This window comes from Rhinoderma darwinii, chromosome 1, assembly GCF_050947455.1.
Source record: "Rhinoderma darwinii isolate aRhiDar2 chromosome 1, aRhiDar2.hap1, whole genome shotgun sequence".
Classification (NCBI taxonomy): Eukaryota; Metazoa; Chordata; class Amphibia; order Anura; family Rhinodermatidae; genus Rhinoderma; species Rhinoderma darwinii.
In genome coordinates, this window is record NC_134687.1 from 412,947,118 (window position 1) to 412,965,222 (window position 18,105).

Sequence of the window (18,105 nt, forward strand, 5' to 3'; positions counted from 1 at the left end):
AAATCCCATTTTCACTCTGCAACATCGAGTGCACACTAATTTCTGCAAAACACCTGTGGGGTTAACATTCTCACTACACCCCTAGGTGAATACCTTGAGGGGTGTAGTTTCCAAAATGGGGTCACTTCTGGGGGGTTTCAACTGTTTGGATCCCACAGTGGCTTTGCAAATGCGACATAGCGCCCAGAAACCAATCCAGCAAAATCTGCACTCCAAAAGCCAAATGGCACTTTTTCCCTTCTGAGCCCTGCTGTGTATCCAAACATCAGTTTATGACCACATATGGGGTATTTTCGTACTCAAGAGAAGTTGCTTTACAAAAGTTGGGGTTCTTTTTTTCCTTTATTTGTTGAGAAAATGAAAACTTTTGAGCTAAAGATTCGTCTTATTGAAGAAAAAGGATTTTTTTTTCTTTTCACTGCCCAACTCTAATGAAATCTATGAAACACCTGTGGGGTCAAAATGCTCATCACACCCCTAGATGAATCCCTCAAGGGGTGTAGTTTCGTGAATGGAGTCACTTTTTGGGCGTTTTCACTGTTTTGTCCCCTCAGGGGCTTTGCAAATTCGACATGGCCTCCGCAAACCATTCCTGCAAAATTTGAGCTAAAAAAACAAATGGCGCTCCTTCCATTCTAAGCCCTGTTGTGTGTCCAAACAGACGTTTATGACCACATGTGGGGTACTGTTTTACTCGGGAGAAATTGCTTTACAAATTTTGCAGTGCTTTTTCTCCTTTAGTCCTTGTGGAAATGAGAAAACATTAGCAAAACTTACATTTTCTTTGAAAAAATGTAGATTTTCATTTTTACGGCCTACTTCCAATAATTTCTGCAAAATACCTGTGTGGTCAAAATGCTCACTATACTCCTAGATAATTTCCTCAAGAGGTGTAGTTTCCCAAATCGGGTCACTTGTGGGGGGTTTCCACTGTTTTGTCCCATCAGGGGCTTCTTAAATGTGACATGGCCTCCGCAAACCATTCCTGCTAAATTTGAGCACCAAAAGCCAAATGGCGCTCTTTCCCTTCTGAGCCCTGCCGTGGGTCCAAACAGCAGTTTGTGACCACATATGGGGTATTGTTATACTTCGGAGAAATTGCTTTACAAATGTTGTGATGCTTTTTCTCCTTTAGTCCTTGTGGAAATGAGAAAAAACTAGCTAAACCTACATTTTCTTTGAAAAAATATAGATTTTCATTTTCACGTCCTACTTACAATAATTTCTGCAAAATACCTGTGCTGTAAAGGATCTGCCAGGCACAGCTTCGGGGTTAACGCCCATAGGTAATCAGTCTTCACCTGAGTCTATGTCTCTGAGACTGACTCCAGCTTCCACCACTCAGGCTGGCAGGATTAGGAGTGGGAGAGCCTATCGCAGCCTGGCCAGACTCAGCTAGCTCCCGCCCTCTGTCTATTTATACCTGCCTTTCCTGTTCCTACTTTGCTTGTGTTTCTTCTCGTGTGGTTTCCTGGCCCAGCTACAGCTTCTGACTATTTGATCCTGCTCCATATTGACCCCGGCTTACTGACTACTCTCCTGCTCTGCGTTTGGTACCTTGTACACTCCTGGTTTGACTCGGCTCGTTCACCCCTCTTGTTGCTCACGGTGTTGCCGTGGGCAACTGCCCCATTTCCCTTAGCTTTGTGTACCCTTGTCTGTTGTACCCCGTCGACTAGGGCGGGTCGTTGCAAGTAGGCAGGGACAGAGTGGCGGGTAGATTAGGGCTCACTTTTCCGTTTCCCTACCCCCTTCATTACATAATCACAAGCCCATTACCTAGTCTACCCTGGTCCCTGTCTCTACTATGGACCTCCTTGAGACCCTGGCCCAGCAAATGCAGGGTCTCTCCCTACAGGACCAGGCCCTGGCTCAGAGGGTCAACCAGCCTGACGCTACCATGGTAGTGCCCCTCACCTCAACTCTTGAACCCCACCTCAAGTTGCCTGACCGGTTCTCAGGGGACCGGAGGACTTGTCTCTCCTTTCGGGAGAGTTGTAGGCTCTACTTTCGCTTAAAGCCTCACTCCTCAGGTTCTGAGAGCCAGCGGGTGGGTATAATTATGTCCCGGCTCCAGGAAGGGCCCCAAGAGTGGGCCTTCTCCTTGGCTCCTGACGCCCCTGAACTTTCCTCCGTTGATCGTTTCTTTTCTGCTCTCTGACTCATTTATGACGAGACTGACAGGACTGCCTTTGCCGAGAGTCAGCTGGTGACCTTACGTCAGGGTAAGAGACCTGTTGAGGAGTATTGTTCTGACTTTAGGAAGTGGTGCGTAGCTTCTCGGTGGAATGACCCTGCCTTAAGGTGCCAATTTAGGTTGGGTCTGTCGAACGCCCTGAAAGACCTGCTAGTTAGCTATCCCTCTTCTGACTCCCTAGACCAGGTTATGGCTTTAGCGGTACGACTTGACCGACGTCTCAGGGAACGACAACTTGAACGTTTTTGTGTTTTCCCCTCTGACTCCCCCATGATGCCTCCCGAGGTCCCGTTGTTTCGCTCTTCCACGGAAGACTCGGAGGTACCTATGCAACTCGGGGCCTCCGTGTCCCCCCGACAACGTAGAGAGTTCCGCAGGAAGAATGGTCTCTGCTTCTATTGTGGGGATGACAAGCATCAAGTGAACACCTGTCCTAGGCGTAAGAATAAGCAGCCGGAAAACTTCCGCGCCTAAGTGATCATCGGGAGGTCACTTGGGCGCACAGGTATTTCCCGTAAATATGAAACGTAATAAATCTTGCTTCCCTTTCAGGTCTCTTTTGGTGGTAGGTCTGCTACCGGCAGTGCCTTCGTGGATTCAGGGTCTTCTGCTAATATCATGTCTGTGGAATTTGCTATGTCTCTAGCTATGCCTTTGATTGATTTGCCTAAACCTGTCCCGGTAGTGGGTATCGACTCCACTCCTCTTGCTAATGGTTATTTTACACAGCATACCCCTGTTTTTGAACTCCTTGTTGGCTCCATGCATTTGGAGCAGTGCTCTGTACTGTTGATGCAGGGATTATCGTCCGATTTGGTTTTAGGCCTTCCCTGGTTGCAGTTGCATAATCCCACGTTTGACTGGAATACTGGGGAGCTTACCAAATGGGGTAATGAATGCTTGACGTCATGTTTTTCTGTTAATTCTATTTCTCCCCCTGAGGAGGTGAACACGCTACCTGAGTTTGTGCAGGACTTCGCTGATGTTTTCTCTAAGGAGGCCTCCGAAGTGTTACCTCCTCATAGAGAATATGATTGCGCTATCGAATTGGTACCAGGAGCTAAGCTCCCTAAGGGTAGGATATTTAATCTTTCTTGTCCCGAACGTGAAGCCATGAGAGAGTATATCCAGGAATGCCTGGCCAAGGGTTACATTCGCCCCTCTACTTCTCCGGTAGGTGCTGGCTTCTTCTTCGTAGGGAAGAAGGATGGTGGTCTTAGGCCATGCATTGACTACCGTAACTTGAATAAGGTCACTGTAAGGAACCAGTATCCCCTTCCTCTGATTTCTGATCTCTTTAATCAGGTTCAGGGGGCCCAATGGTTCTCTAAGTTTGATCTACGGGGGGGGCGTATAACCTTATCCGCATCAAAGAGGGGGATGAGTGGAAGACTGCGTTTAACACGCCCGAAGGTTATTTCGAATACCTCGTCATGCCCTTTGGGTTGTGTAATGCTCCTGCGGTCTTCCAGAATTTCATAAATGAGATTTTAAGGAATTACCTGGGGGTATTTCTTGTAGTGTACCTTGATGACATACTGGTGTTTTCCAAGGACTTGTCCTCCCACATTGAGCATCTCAGGAAGGTGCTCCAGGTCCTTCGGGAAAACAAACTGTTTGCGAAAACCGAAAAATGTGTGTTTGGGGTACAGGAGATACCATTTTTGGGTCCAATCCTCACTCCTCATGAATTCCGCATGGACCCCGCCAAGGTCCAGGCTGTGGCGGAATGGGTCCAACCTGCCTCCCTGAAGGCGTTACAGTGTTTCTTGGGCTTCGCTAATTATTACAGGAGATTTATTGCTAACTTCTCGGTCATCTCTAAGCCTCTTACGGACCTCACTCGCAAAGGTGCTGATCTCCTCCACTGGCCTCCTGAGGCTGTCCAGGCTTTTGAGGTCCTTAAGAAGTGCTTTATCTCGGCCCCGGTGCTGGTTCAGCCCAACCAAATGGAGCCATTTATCGTGGAAGTTGACGCACCCGAGGTGGGAGTGGGGGCTGTCTTGTCCCAGGGTACCAGGTCCCTCACCCATCTCCGTCCCTGTGCCTACTTCTCCAGGAAGTTTTCGCCCACTGAGAGTAACTATGATATTGGCAACCGCGAACTCTTAGCCATTAAATGGGCATTTGAAGAGTGGCGCCACTTCCTGGAGGGGGCTAGGCACCAGGTAACGGTCCTTACCGACCACAAGAATCTGGTTTTCCTAGAATCTGCCCGGAGGCTAAACCCGAGACAAGCTCGATGGGCGCTATTTTTTACCAGATTCAACTTTTTGGTTACCTATAGGGCTGGGTCTAAAAATATTAAGGCCGATGCACTGTCGCGTAGCTTCATGGCCAGCCCCCCTTCGGAGGAAGATCCTGCTTGTATTCTGCCTCCTGGTATAATCATTTCTTCTATTGATTCTGATTTAGTCTCAGAAATTGCGGCTGATCAAGGTTCAGCTCCCGGGAACCTTCCTGAGGACAAGCTGTTTGTTCCCCTGCAATTCCGGCTAAGGGTACTTAGGGAAAATCACGACTCCGCACTATCTGGTCATCTAGGCGTCCTGGGTACCAAACACCTCATTGCTAGAAACAATTGGTGGCCTGGGTTGCCTAAAGATGTTAAGGCCTACATCGCCGCTTGTGAGGTTTGTGCTAGGTCCAAGACTCCCAGGTCCCGACCAGCGGGCTTACTACGTTCTTTGCCCATTCCCCAGAGACCTTGGACCCATATCTCCATGGATTTTATCACCGATTTGCCTCGATCTCAAGGCAAGACCGCTTCAGTAAGATGTGCCACTTTGTGCCCCTCAAGAAACTACCCAATGCCAAGACGTTAGCTACCTTGTTTATCAAACACATCCTGCGTTTCCATGGGGTCCCTTACAATATTGTTTCGGACAGAGGGGTACAATTTGTTTCATTGTTTTGGAGAGCCTTCTGTAAAAAGTTGGAGATTGATCTGTCCTTCTCCTCTGCCTTCCATCCTGAAACTAATGGCCAAACCGAGAGGACTAATCAATCTCTAGAACAATATTTAAGGTGTTTTATCTCTGACTGTCAATATGATTGGGTCTCATTCATTCCCCTCGCCGAATTTTCCCTTAATAACCGGGTCAGTAACTCGTCAGGGGTCTCCCCCTTTTTCTGTAATTTTGGGTTTAATCCAAGGTTCTCCTCCGTTTCACCTGGTAGTTCCAACAATCCCGAGGTAGATTTCGTTCATCGGGAACTGTGCACAGTCTGGGCCCAGGTTCAGAAGAACCTAGAGGCGTCCCAGAGCGTACAAAAAACTCAGGATGATAGAAGACGTTCTGCTAACCCCTTGTTTATGTTCGGGGATCTGGTGTGGTTATCGTCTAGGAACTTGCGCCTTAAGGTCCCGTCCAAGAAATTTGCTCCCCGGTTTATTGGGCCGTATAAGGTCATTGAAGTCCTCAATCCTGTCTCCTTCCGACTGGAGTTGCCCCCATCTTTTAGAATACACGACGTGTTTCATGCCTCCCTCCTTAAACGCTGCTCCCCGTCCTTGGCTCCCTCGAGGAAACCTCCTGTTCCCGTTCTCACCCCTGAGGGGGTGGAATTCGAGGTGGCCAAGATTGTGGACAGCAAGATGGTCCAAGGCTCCCTCCAGTACCTGGTCCATTGGAGAGGATACGGGCCTGCGGAGAGGACTTGGGTACCCGACCGGGATGTTCACGCTGGGGTATTGGTCAGGAAATTCCACCTACGTTTCCCCAATAAACCAGGCCCTCTTAGAAAGGGTCCGGTGGCCCCTCATAAAAGGGGGGGTACTGTAAAGGATCTGCCAGGCACAACTTCGGGGTTAACGCCCATAGGTAATCAGTCTTCACCTGAGTCTATGTCTCTGAGACTGACTCCATCTTCCACCACTCAGGCTGGCAGGCTTAGGAGTGGGAGAGCCTATCGCAGCCTGGCCAGACTCAGCTAGCTCCCGCCCTCTGTCTATTTATACATGCCTTTCCTGTTCCTCCGTTGCTTGTGTTTCTTCTCGTGTGGTTTGCTAGCCCAGCTACAGCTTCTGACTATTTGATCCTGCTCCATATTGACCCCGGCTTACTGACTACTCTCCTGCTCTGCGTTTGGTACCTCGTACACTCCTGGTTTGACTCGGCTCGTTCACCCCTCTTGTTGCTCACGGTGTTGCCGTGGGCAACTGCCCCATTTCCCTTAGCTTTGTGTACCCTTGTCTGTTTGTCTCGTGCACTTACTGAGCGTAGGGACCGCCGCCCAGTTGTACCCCGTCGCCTAGGGCGGGTCGTTGCAAGTAGGCAGGGACAGAGTGGCGGGTAGATTAGGGCTCACTTTTCCGTTTCCCTACCCCCTTCATTACATGTGCGGTCAAAATGCTCACTATACCCCTAGATAATTTCCTCAAGGGGTGTAGTTTCCAAAATGTGGTAATTTGTGGGGGGTTTCCACAGTTTTTTCCCCTCAGGGGCTTTGGAAATGCAACATGGCCTCCGCAAACCATTCCTGCTAAGTTTGAGCACCAAAAGCCAATTGGCGCTCTTTCCCTTCTATAGCCCTGCCGTGGGTCCAAACAGCAGTTTATGACCCCATATGGGGTATTGTTTTACTTGGAAGAAATTGCTTTACAAATGTTGTGGTGCTTTTCTCCTTTAGTCCTTGTGGAAATTAGAAAAAATTAGCTAAACCTACATTTTCAATGTAGATTTTAATTTTCACGACCTACTTCCAATAATTCTGCAATAAACCTGTGGGTTCAAAATGCTCGCTATACCCCTAGATAATCTCCTTGAGGGGTGTAGTTTCCCAAATAGGGTCACTTTTTCCACTGCTTTGGCACCGCAAAAGCTCTTCAAACCTGACATAGTGCCTAAGATATATCCTAATAAAAAGGAGGCCCCAAAATCCACTAGGTGCTGCTTTGCTTCTGAGGTCGGTGCTTCAGTCCATAAGTGCACTAGGGCCACATGTGGGATATTTCTAAAAAACTGCAGAATCTGGGCAATAAATATTGTGTTGTGTTTCTCTGGTAAAACCTTCTGTGTTACAAATTTTTTTTTATTAAAAATGAATTTCTCCCAAAAAAAATGAAATTTGTACATTTCACCTGTACTTAGCTTTAATTTCTGTGAAACGTCTAAATGGTTAAGAAACTTTCTAAATGCTGTTTTGAATACTTTGAGGGGTGAAGTTTTTAAAATGGGGAGACTTATTGGGGGTTTCCAATATATAAGGCCCTCAAAGCCACTTCACAACTGAACTGGCCCCTGTAAAAATAGCCTTTTGAAATTTTCTTGAAATTGTGAGAAATTGCTGCTAAAGTTCTAAGCCTTGAAACGTCCTAGAAAAATAAAAGAATGTTCAAAAAGCGATGCAAATATAAAGTAGACATATGGGGGGTGTTAATTAGCAACAATTTTGTGTGGTATAACTGCCAGTCTTACAAGCAAATACATTTACATTTTGAAAAATACAAATTTTTGCAATTTTTCTTTAAATTTTGGTGTTTGTCACAAATAACCAAATTTGCCATTAACATAAAGTCCAATGTGTCACGAGAAAACAATCTCAGAATCACTTGGATAGGTAAAAGCATTCCGAAGTTATTACCACATAAAGTGAAACATGTCAGATTTGAAAAATGAGGCTCTGCCAGGAAGGTCAAAAGTGGCCAAAGAGGGAAGGGGTTAAGGAACAGTAGGGTAAGACTTGATTTGGAATATGAGACTTTAAGATTTGTAGATTGAGATATAGTCCCTTGCTAAAACTGAATATGTTTTCTCTCTGGATTACTTAAGGCTATAAATCCAAATTTATGAGAGAATTAGAAAAAGAATATGCAATGGCTATTACTGTGCTGTAGTCTCTCCTTGTCCTCTATTCATAATGAAGTGGATTACACTAACTGGGCAAACACTTTATTATCTATGGCGTCCAAGACGCTTAATAACTATACAGTTTTGACTTGCAGTAACTTCTATAGTTTCAATATTTCCCAGCATAATTCTTAAGAAATCAAAGCAAACCTTCCTGATCCGTATCACACAATCTATGACAATGATGTTATTATTGTAATAGTAGTATTGAGCATATCTTAATTCCCTTTATAGCTCTTTTAGATTATGATGTTCAGGAGAAAATGGATGGAAGGAATTCATCTCTGTTAGTGGACTTCATTCTGAAAGGACTTCCATGTGTTGATAAGCTTCAAGTTCCTCTGTTTTTGTTTCTCTCCGTTATCTACACTTCCACGTTGGTGGGAAACGTTCTTATTATTGGAGTGGTTAAAGGCACGCCACCTCTTCATACTCCCATGTATTTCTTTCTTGCTAACCTTTCCTTCTTGGACATTTGCTTGTCTTCAGTGACTGTACCTAGATTACTTGGAAATGTTTTATCCATGAAGACGATTCCCTTTAGTGAATGTGTATCGCAGTTATACTTTTTCCATTTCCTAGCAAGCGCTGAGTGTTTCCTGTACACCGTCATGGCATACGATAGGTATGCAGCTATATGCCGACCCTTACATTATACAGGTCTCATGAGCTGGAAGGTGTCTATGTGCCTTGCATTTGGATCCTGGCTGGCTGGTTCGTTGCATTCAGTTACTCATACAGTGCTAACATTTCACCTTCCATTCTGTCATTCCAATGAAATAGATTACTTTTTTTGCGACATTATCCCAGTGCTGAAACTCGCATGTGCAGACACAACACTGAATAAAACTATGATACTGGCTAACATTGCCTCCATCTCCCTAAGCTGCTTCATTCTAATCATGATTTCTTATATACATATAATTGTAGCCATAATGAGAATCAAAACTGCAGCTGGCAGGAACAAGGCCTTTTCTACCTGTGTTTCTCATGTTACGGTGGTGGCATTATTTTATATTCCTTGTGTATTCACTTACATGCGTACAGATTCCGGCTCTTCCTTTGATATGGCAGCAGCTGTTTTTTATACATTAATCACCCCTTCTCTAAACCCCATTATCTACAGTCTGAGGAACCAGGAGGTGAAAGGAGCTCTAAAAAAAATATTGCATTGATGCTACTATAGTTGTACGCCAAATGCTGAAAATTATGCTATCACTTAGAATCATTTTTTTTGTTTGTTTAATTCTATTCTTTATTGATTATAGTTATAGGGGTTGTCCACTACCGGACAACTGATGACCTATCCACCGGATAGGTCATCAGTATATCATCAGTGCGGGTCCGACACCAGGACCCCACACTGATCAGCCGCTCCGGTGGTCTGCGATTATCCCATTATGCGATGTACGAGGCCGGAAGCAGTTGGCTACATAGCATTGCGGCTGTGCTGCAGAACTGCAACTCTGCTCCTATTCACTTGAATAGGAGCAGAGCTGCAGTACTGTAGCTCAACCGCTATTCTGTGGCCGTAGCAAACTGCTTCCGGCATGTACATCCGGTGCTTAACGGCTTAACGGTGGCGTATCCCAACAGATCATGTACTAATGACCTACACAGTGGATAGGTCATCAGGTGTCCAGTAGTGGACAACTCCTTTACAGACTATGAGCACATATGCGACCATTTTATAGTGAAAATAAAATATAACTGAACTTAAATAATCTTGCTGAAAATGTCGTACCGCTTTGTATATGCAGCTCGTATACAAATCTATGTGTCTCCGTGGTATATATATATATATATATTTATATATAAATATATATATAAATATATACAGTATATATATATATACTGTATGTATATATATATATATATATATATATATATATATATGTATATATACAGTCCAGAGATAGATGAACACAGCACTCCAATGGTTCCAGAAAATCAGGCCATGTGCTCGTTACCTGGGGGTGAATCAATTCCCCAAAATCCAATAGAGAGAAGCATAGAACACAGTAACGGCACCAGGACTTCAGAGTAGATGAAAGCAAAAGTGGATTTATTCACCTCAATACAACAACGTTTCGGTTCAACAGGAACCTTTCTCAAGCCATAGCAAACTAAACAAAGTGTCAAATATTTATAAGAGGAGCATACAATAGTCGACATTAAAACAATTATATGTATAATTCCATTAAAACATGTAGATAAGTGTATACCAGTATTGTAAAAAAGCATCCATAGAGTGCACATAATTCTTCCACTGTAGAGCATATAAAAACAATATAATATGCGTAAAAAGTGCAGTAATAATCACAAGAAACACTGTAAATAAGGGCAATTAAGATAATTGGAAACGGGCAGAGGCTAATTCTACTTAAACAGCGATGTACTTACTGTAAATCGTTAGGTTTGTGAGGAGATAGGAAAATGCGCCTGACACACTCGTGTGTGCCCACTGCGCATACGCATATTAAGTCCGATGGAACGCGTCAGGCAGCAAATCACCACTGCGCATGCACAACGACGGAACTTGCGTTCCACCCCTACTGCGCACTCGCCAGCGGTGAAGTAAACTTATATAGAACAAAGAATTCTAACAACAGCATCATATCCAAAATTGGACATAATCCATATGCTGTAATAGACTATGCAATCCATCCCCCAAAAATTAGATGGGGTTTGGACCGTAATGTCCACACATAGGAGAGCTAAATCAAAAGGATACAGAGACAATGCGGTCAGTATAATGTAAAGCCCCCTAGTGGTAAGAATATCAATGTGTATGTCATTATAACTCAATGTAATGTGACTGTAGTCACCAATGGGGCAAGTAAAAATATTATACTGGGGGGAATATTAGCATTCCAACAAGGAGATCAAATATTCCCAGTAAACACCATAGCAAAGAAAAACGCATATTCCAAAATAAGGTAATATGCGTTAAATATCAATGCTCAGCCCACAATTAGATAGAGACGATAATGAACATTTATTGAAAACACAGAGGAGGAAATACAAACATCAACAGCATTAGAACTATATAGTCTACATAGAAAATTACTTTAGACCATTCCATCGCTATATTTTCAATTGACTATCTCATTTGAACTCTGTTGGTATATATTCCAAACGTGACTTTATAGTTTTAAAGAGAAGGCTTCTGCCGCTTTCCAATATCTCTCAAAATTGCTTAACATGCAGTTGTGTATCTAAAAAGTGTGAAAGAAGAAACATAAAGAAACATATTAATATACAATATATGTGAATATAAAAACAAACATAAAAAATTTATATTCAAAGGAAGGTCAAAATAAGACCTCAGTTAAACTATACATCAAAGACACAAAATATACCTTCAAGAACGTCAACCGATCATATCCCTATAAATCTGTGGGGGAGAGAACAAGTGAACCACCACTATCTCAAATATGCGGGCCACAAGGATATTCTATATTCAACCCCTTAGGAGACATGGTTTCTAATTAAAAAATCCACTCAAGCTCTTTTCTTTTGAGTGCCAGACCTCTATCACCTCTATCACAATGATTCTGAATCTCAACTGTGACAAGCTATGTTTTTTTTCAACAAAGTGTCTCGACACTGGTAGGTCTTGCCTCTTGGTATTGATGTTTGATTTATGATTTCTCATCCTGAGACGTACCTCTGTAGTGGTCTCACCAACATAGTGGAGACCACATGGGCAACTCAACAAATAAATGACATAAGAAGATTGACACGTAAAAAAACCTTTGATATTTATTGACTGGCCAGTTTGTGGGTGGTTAAAAACGCCGCCCTTGATCATATTGTCACAGATGTTACAACCAAGACATGGAAAACACCCATGTTTCGGAGGGGCCAAAAACATCAGATTTTTCCGATGCGACCCAATATCGGCCTTGACCACACTGTTTTTAATTGTTTTACCTCTCCTGTACGCCATCATAGGCCTCTCTTGAAATTCAGCAACCTTCGGAAAGGCTCTCTCCAACATCTTCCAATCTCTCCTCAGAATCCCACCAATCTGTGGGCTTAATGAGGAGAAAGTGGAGATAAATGGTAACCGGACATTCTTGTTCCCAACTAACTGTCCACTGAGGAGGTCATGTCTATCCAGCAATTCAACCTTCCGTCTATTAAAATCCAAAACATAACCCGGATAACCCCGATCAGAGAACTTTTTACACATTTGGTAGAGTCTTGAGGACAATTTATCCTCTTGACTCACCACACTCTTAACTCTAATCAGCTGACTGTAAGGCAGTGATTTCAACATCGTACTTGGATGTCCGCTAGTGAAATGTAAGAGATTGTTTCTGTCCGTTTTTTTGGAAAACAGATCAGAAACCAATCTATTATCGACAATAGAAATTCGAGTATCCAAAAATTCAATAGAGCTTGTGGAAAATGACATGGTAAGTAGAATTGTGGAATTCAAACCGTTAAGAAATGTAACAAAATCTTCTGAGAAGAGAGGAACGGCAATGGGGTCTAATATGGCCCCCACATATGCCAATATTTTTATGCGGCGGATTGAGGAGGGCTTTGTCTATGTGTTCCACCACTTCAGTCAAGTGCTGCGGTGGTGGAGATACATAGACGATGTCTTCCTCATCTGGACCGGTTCAACTAGTCAATTACAGGATTTTGTTACATTTCTTAGCGATGGAATGGTCTAAAATAATTTTCTATGTAGACTGTATAGTTCTAATGCTGTTGATGTTTGTATTTCCTCCTCTGTGTTTTCAATAAATGTTCATTATCGTCTCTATCTAATTGTGGGCTGAGCATTGATATTTAACGCATATTACCTTATTTTGGAATATGCGTTTTTCTTTGCTATGGTGTTTATCGGGAATATTTGATCTCCTTGTTGGAATGCTAATATTCCCTCAAGTATAATATTTTTACTTGCCCCATTGGTGACTACAATCACATTACATTGAGTTATAATGACATACACATTGATATTCTTACCACTAGGGGGCTTTACATTATACTGACAGCATTGCCTCTATCCTTTTGATTTAGCTCTCCTATGTGTGGACATTACGGTCCCAAACCCATTTTTGGGGGATGGATTGCATAGTCTATTACAGCATATGGATTATGTCCAATTTTGAATATGATGTTGTTGTTAGAATTCTTCGTTCTATATAAGTTTACTTCACCGCTGGCGCGTGCGCAGTAGGGGTGGAACGCAAGTTCCGTAGTTGCGCATGCGCAGTGGTAATTTGCTGCCTTATGCGTTCCATCGGACTTAATATCCGGTGTGGGCGCCATCTTGGAGTATGCGCAGTGGGCACACACGAGTGTGTCAGGCGCATTTTCCTATCTCTTCACAGACCTAACGATTTACAGTAAGTACATCGCTGTTTAAGTAGAATTATCCTCTGCCCGTTTCCAATTATCTTAATTGCCCTTATTTACAGTGTTTCTTGTGATTATTACTGCACTTTTTACGCATATTATATTGTTTTCATATGCTCTACAGTGGAAGAATTATGTGCACTCTATGGATGCTTTTTTACAATACTGGTATACACTTATCTACATGTTTTAATGGAATTATACATATAATTGTTTTATTGTCGATTATTGTATGCTCCTCCTATAAATATTTGACACTTTGCTTAGTTTGCTATGGCTTGAGAAAGGTTCCCGTTGAACCGAAACGTTGCTGTATTGAGGTGAATAAATCCACTTTTGCTTTCATCTACTCTGAAGTCCTGGTGCCGTTACTGTGTTCTATCCTTCTCTCTATATGTATGTATATATATATATATATATATATATATATATATATATATATGGAAACCCGGTGTAAAACAAAAATGACTGGGTTGTTATGGGAACCTGGTGTAAAACTGTGTGTATGTGAGTGAGGCTAAGAATGAAGAACCTGCAAGCTTCTATTGGCTAATACGGGTCATCTGATGTGATATGGAGGAGGCACCCTGATGTGCAAGCCAATGGTGGCATATTTGCTTTTTTTTTGTGTGAATTTGTCGAAAACAGTAGGCCTTAGAGAGCTGAAACCTGGTGTAAAACCTTTAAAAGCGCCTGATTTACTTATGTGCAAATTTGGCGCAGATTGTTCCAGTCGTTTGGCCATGCATAAAGAACAGACAACACAAATTCATATATATATGTATATATATATATATAACCCTTTCACGCCGCAGCCATTTTTTCACTTTCATTTTTTCCTCCCCACCTTCCAAAAGCCATAACTTTTTTATTTTTTCCATCAATATTGCCGTATGGGGGCTTGTTTTTTTTTAGCACCATTTATTGTACCATATGATGTAGTGGGAAACTGGAAAAAAAAATTGAGATGGAATAGGAAAAATACAGAGATCCCTCAATATTTTGGGGGCTTTTGTTTTTACGGGGTTCACCATGCGGTAAAAACAGTGTGTTAACTTCATTCTGCAGGTCAATACGATTACAGCAATACCAAATTTATATTGTTTTTTTATCTTTTACTGCTTTTACAAGGAAAAAAATGATTGTTAAAAATAAAATTTGAGTTTTGTCGCCATATTCGGAGAGCCTTAACTTTTTGAATTTTTCGTAGATTGAGTGGTATAAAGGCTTACTCTTTGCGGGGCGAACTGTAGTTTCTATTGGTACCATTTTGGGGTACATGAGACTTTTTGATCACTTTTTATTCCAGTTTTTTGTGGGAGATGAAGTGACCAAAAAACATTGATTCTGTGGTTTTATTATTTATATTTTTTACGGCGTTCACCGTGCAGACTAAATAATGATTTATTTAAATATTTCAGACTTTTACTGACGCGTCGATACCAGTTATGTTAATTTTTTTTTACATTGTGCTTGGGAAAAGTTTTTTTTTACTTTTAATTATTATTTTTTTAATTATTAAAAAAAATATATTTCACTGGTTTTCACTTGTCCCCCTAGGGGACTTGAACCAGCAATCATTGGATGGAGCGGGATCCCGCTCATTACCCTGAAGTGTCGGCTGTAACACACAGCCGACACGCTTGTTCTATGGAGCGGGCTCAGCCCTTGAGCCCGCTCCATATTCCCCCAGCCGACGTGCGCCATATATACGGCGCATGTCGGGAAGGGGTTAAATAGTATATTATAGAATATCAAAACAATTAAGTACAATCACTTATAGGCTCAAATTGGCAGCCCTCACTATTTACACATTGCTGTAATCTAGTCTTTCCACTCGCACTTTGGCACAAAGTTCTTTATTGGCATTCATTTCTTGGCTGCTTCTTTCATGAACTGAATCATGTCATCAACCGTGCGTGGTTTTCCTCAATATACCTTATCTTAAAACGTAACTCTCCAAAAGAAAAAGTCCATCGGGGTAAAGTGTGGTAAACATAGTGACCATTTACCGGGCCTCGTCTACCTATCCACCTATTAGGTAATTTTTTGTCAAGAAAATTACGCACCACTACAGCATAGTGAAGAGGGTTCCATCTTGCTGAAAATAGGAGTCTTCATTTTCATGCTCCACCTGCAATTGTGGTATTACATTTTCTTGGAGCATGTTAAGGTGCAGGTCTGAGGTAACCATTGGATTGTAGAAGATAGGTCCAATTACCCTTTTACATGAAAGAGTGGCCCAAACTATAACCCTTGGGTGATTCAACTGTTCCTCAATTGTTGCAAGGGGATTTTCTGTGGAGTAATAAACACAGTTGTGACTATTAACAGCACCGGAAAGGTAGAAGTTGGCTTCATCTAACCAACTTATTTTTCTAATAATGCTGTCTCCTTATGTTTCTTCATTCAAAATTACCTCACAAAATTGTAATATATATGTATTTATATATATGTAATCTGATCCTGCAGTCATTTGTTACTCAGCTCGCTCTGCCTCCTCTTATTTATAAGCTATAGACAGTTAAAGAGGAGACACAGGGAATAGCACATGACTGTACTCTAGGATCAGGCTACACAGGGTTTGTCAGTTGTCTGTAACTATGTAGACACATAGTTCTGCATAGGAGCTGTAGACACAAAATGGTAGGATTTTTTTAATTCAAGATTATTTGCAAAATTGCTGTATTTTTAAAAATTAACTTTAGATGCAATTGGTGCACTCAAATTTGGTAGGCCTTTTGAAATATAGGGTGACTTGTCAAGAACATGACCTAATCATAGCAATAGAAAAGGATAACAAGGAAACAATACAAAAAAATTAGAAAATTAAAATGTCCTAGTAAAATTAGGAAAATAAGTCAAAATAAACTAAATTCTAAATTTAGATTTAATCTGCAAAAATAAAATGTGTTTCCTACTACCAATGTAGTATTTCAAAGTGCTGCATGTAAGTGCCATATTAACTCCTTAGGGCATGTTCACGCGGAGTGTTTTCAGCCGTTTTTCGGGCCGTAAACGTCCCAAGAAACGTCCCAAAAAACGGCTGAAAAAACGGAAGCAGAACGCCTTCAAACATCTGCCCATTGATTTCAATGAGAAAAACGGCGTTCTGTTCCGACAAGGTGTTTTTTACGCGGCCGTTTTTATAAACCGCTCTGTATTTTGAGACGTTTTTTATTTTGTGTGTGCACATACCCTTACCGCACCAGGAAGCACATGCTGCGGGTGTCGGCTGTGTTTTACAGTCGACATCCACGACTAATAGCCAGGAGCAGCGATCGCGCTGTTCCTGACTGTTTAACCCCTCAAATGCTGCGGTCAATCATGGCAGCAGCATCTGAGGTGTTGAAAAAAGGGGGGCAGCCCATCTGTCAGCTCATTGCCCCCCCCCCCCGCAACAAGATCGGGGAGTGACGATGGTTGTTATGGCAGGGCTTAACAGATGCCTGTATAAAATGACAATATACTGCAATACATTAGTATTGCAGTATATTGTACCAGCGATCTAACGATCGCTGGTTCAAGTCCCCTAGGGGGACTATTAAAAAGAAGTGAAATAAAGTTTTTAGTAGTGGAAAAAAAAGAAATTATTAAAACTTCAAAGAAAAATCCTTTTCCTATTTTTCCTCTGAAGTAATGTAAAAAATTAAAAAAGTAAACAAAATTGTTATTGCTGCATCCGTAAAAGTCTGAACTATTACAATATAGTGTTATTTAATGCGCGCAGTGAACACCGTAAAAAATTATAATCGAAACTGCCAAAATCGCTGTTTTTTGGTCATCTTAGCTCCCCAAAAAAATATAATAAAAAGCGATCAAAAAGTCATATGTACCAACAAATGATACCAATAAATACTACGTCCCGCATAAAAATTACACCCCGCAAAAATAAGCCCTCACACTGCTTAATCCACAGAGAAATGAAAAAGTTATGGCTCTCAGAATGTGGTGAAACAAAACAAATTTTTTTTATCAAAAGGTTTTTATTTTTTTAAAGTAGTAAAATATAAAAAAAATCTATATAAATTTGATATCACTGTAATCGTATTGATCCACAGAAAGTTAAATTGTTTTTTTTTACCACACGGTGAAAGACGTAAAAACAGAGCCCAAAAAATAAGGAGGAATCACAGTTTTTTTCCAATTCCAGCTTCCCAGTACATTATATGGTACTTACAACTCCTCCCGCAAAATATAAAGCTCTCACACCACTCTATTGATGGAAAAATAGAAACGTTATGGCTCTTGGAAGGCGGGAAGTGAAAAACGAAAATAAAAAATAAAAAAATGTCTGTGTCATTAAGGGGTTAAATAGTGGCACCACTAATTTTAGGGAAAGAGAGATTTAGATAAGTTTGTGTATCCTATTTACACCATACTCTGTAGATAAATAGAATACATTGGTATGGGTAGTCCATCATGTGAATGAACTCCAATTCTGTCTCAGAGTATGTTTATCTATTAACTATTGTGATTCAATGTTCACTGTTCAACTACATACTCTAGATTGTGGAAATAAAAATATATTGTACACAATTTAATATACAGTCACATTTTAAAATGAAATTATAATAGAAAGGCCAAGAATACTAAATTGAACAAAATTGGGCTTGTCATACTCTACTCTTATTTCATCCCCTGCTGAAATCTTCCTTTATTAGTACTTATTGCTCC

The 18,105-nt window shown here is 41.6% G+C and overlaps 1 protein-coding gene across 1 annotated transcript; it reads left to right on the forward strand.

The window, feature by feature from the left end:
- Positions 1-8,312: 8,312 nt before the first annotated feature.
- Positions 8,313-16,597, forward strand: LOC142759607 (olfactory receptor 10G7-like). Its single transcript, XM_075861994.1, has 2 exons — positions 8,313-9,214; positions 16,528-16,597. Exons 1-2 carry the CDS (start codon positions 8,313-8,315, stop codon positions 16,595-16,597), a joined length of 972 nt encoding a protein of 323 aa, XP_075718109.1.
- The last annotated feature ends 1,508 nt before the right edge of the window (positions 16,598-18,105 follow it).

Bases quoted from the DNA above. Each gene is read 5' to 3' on its own strand.
- LOC142759607 (XM_075861994.1), top strand. From the start codon at position 8,313: ATGGATGGAAGGAATTCATCTCTGTTAGTGGACTTCATTCTGAAAGGA. The intron at 9,215-16,527 runs ATTGCATTGATG...TGATTTCAATGA, and splicing joins AAAGGAGCTCTAAAAAAAAT to GAAAAACGGCGTTCTGTTCC.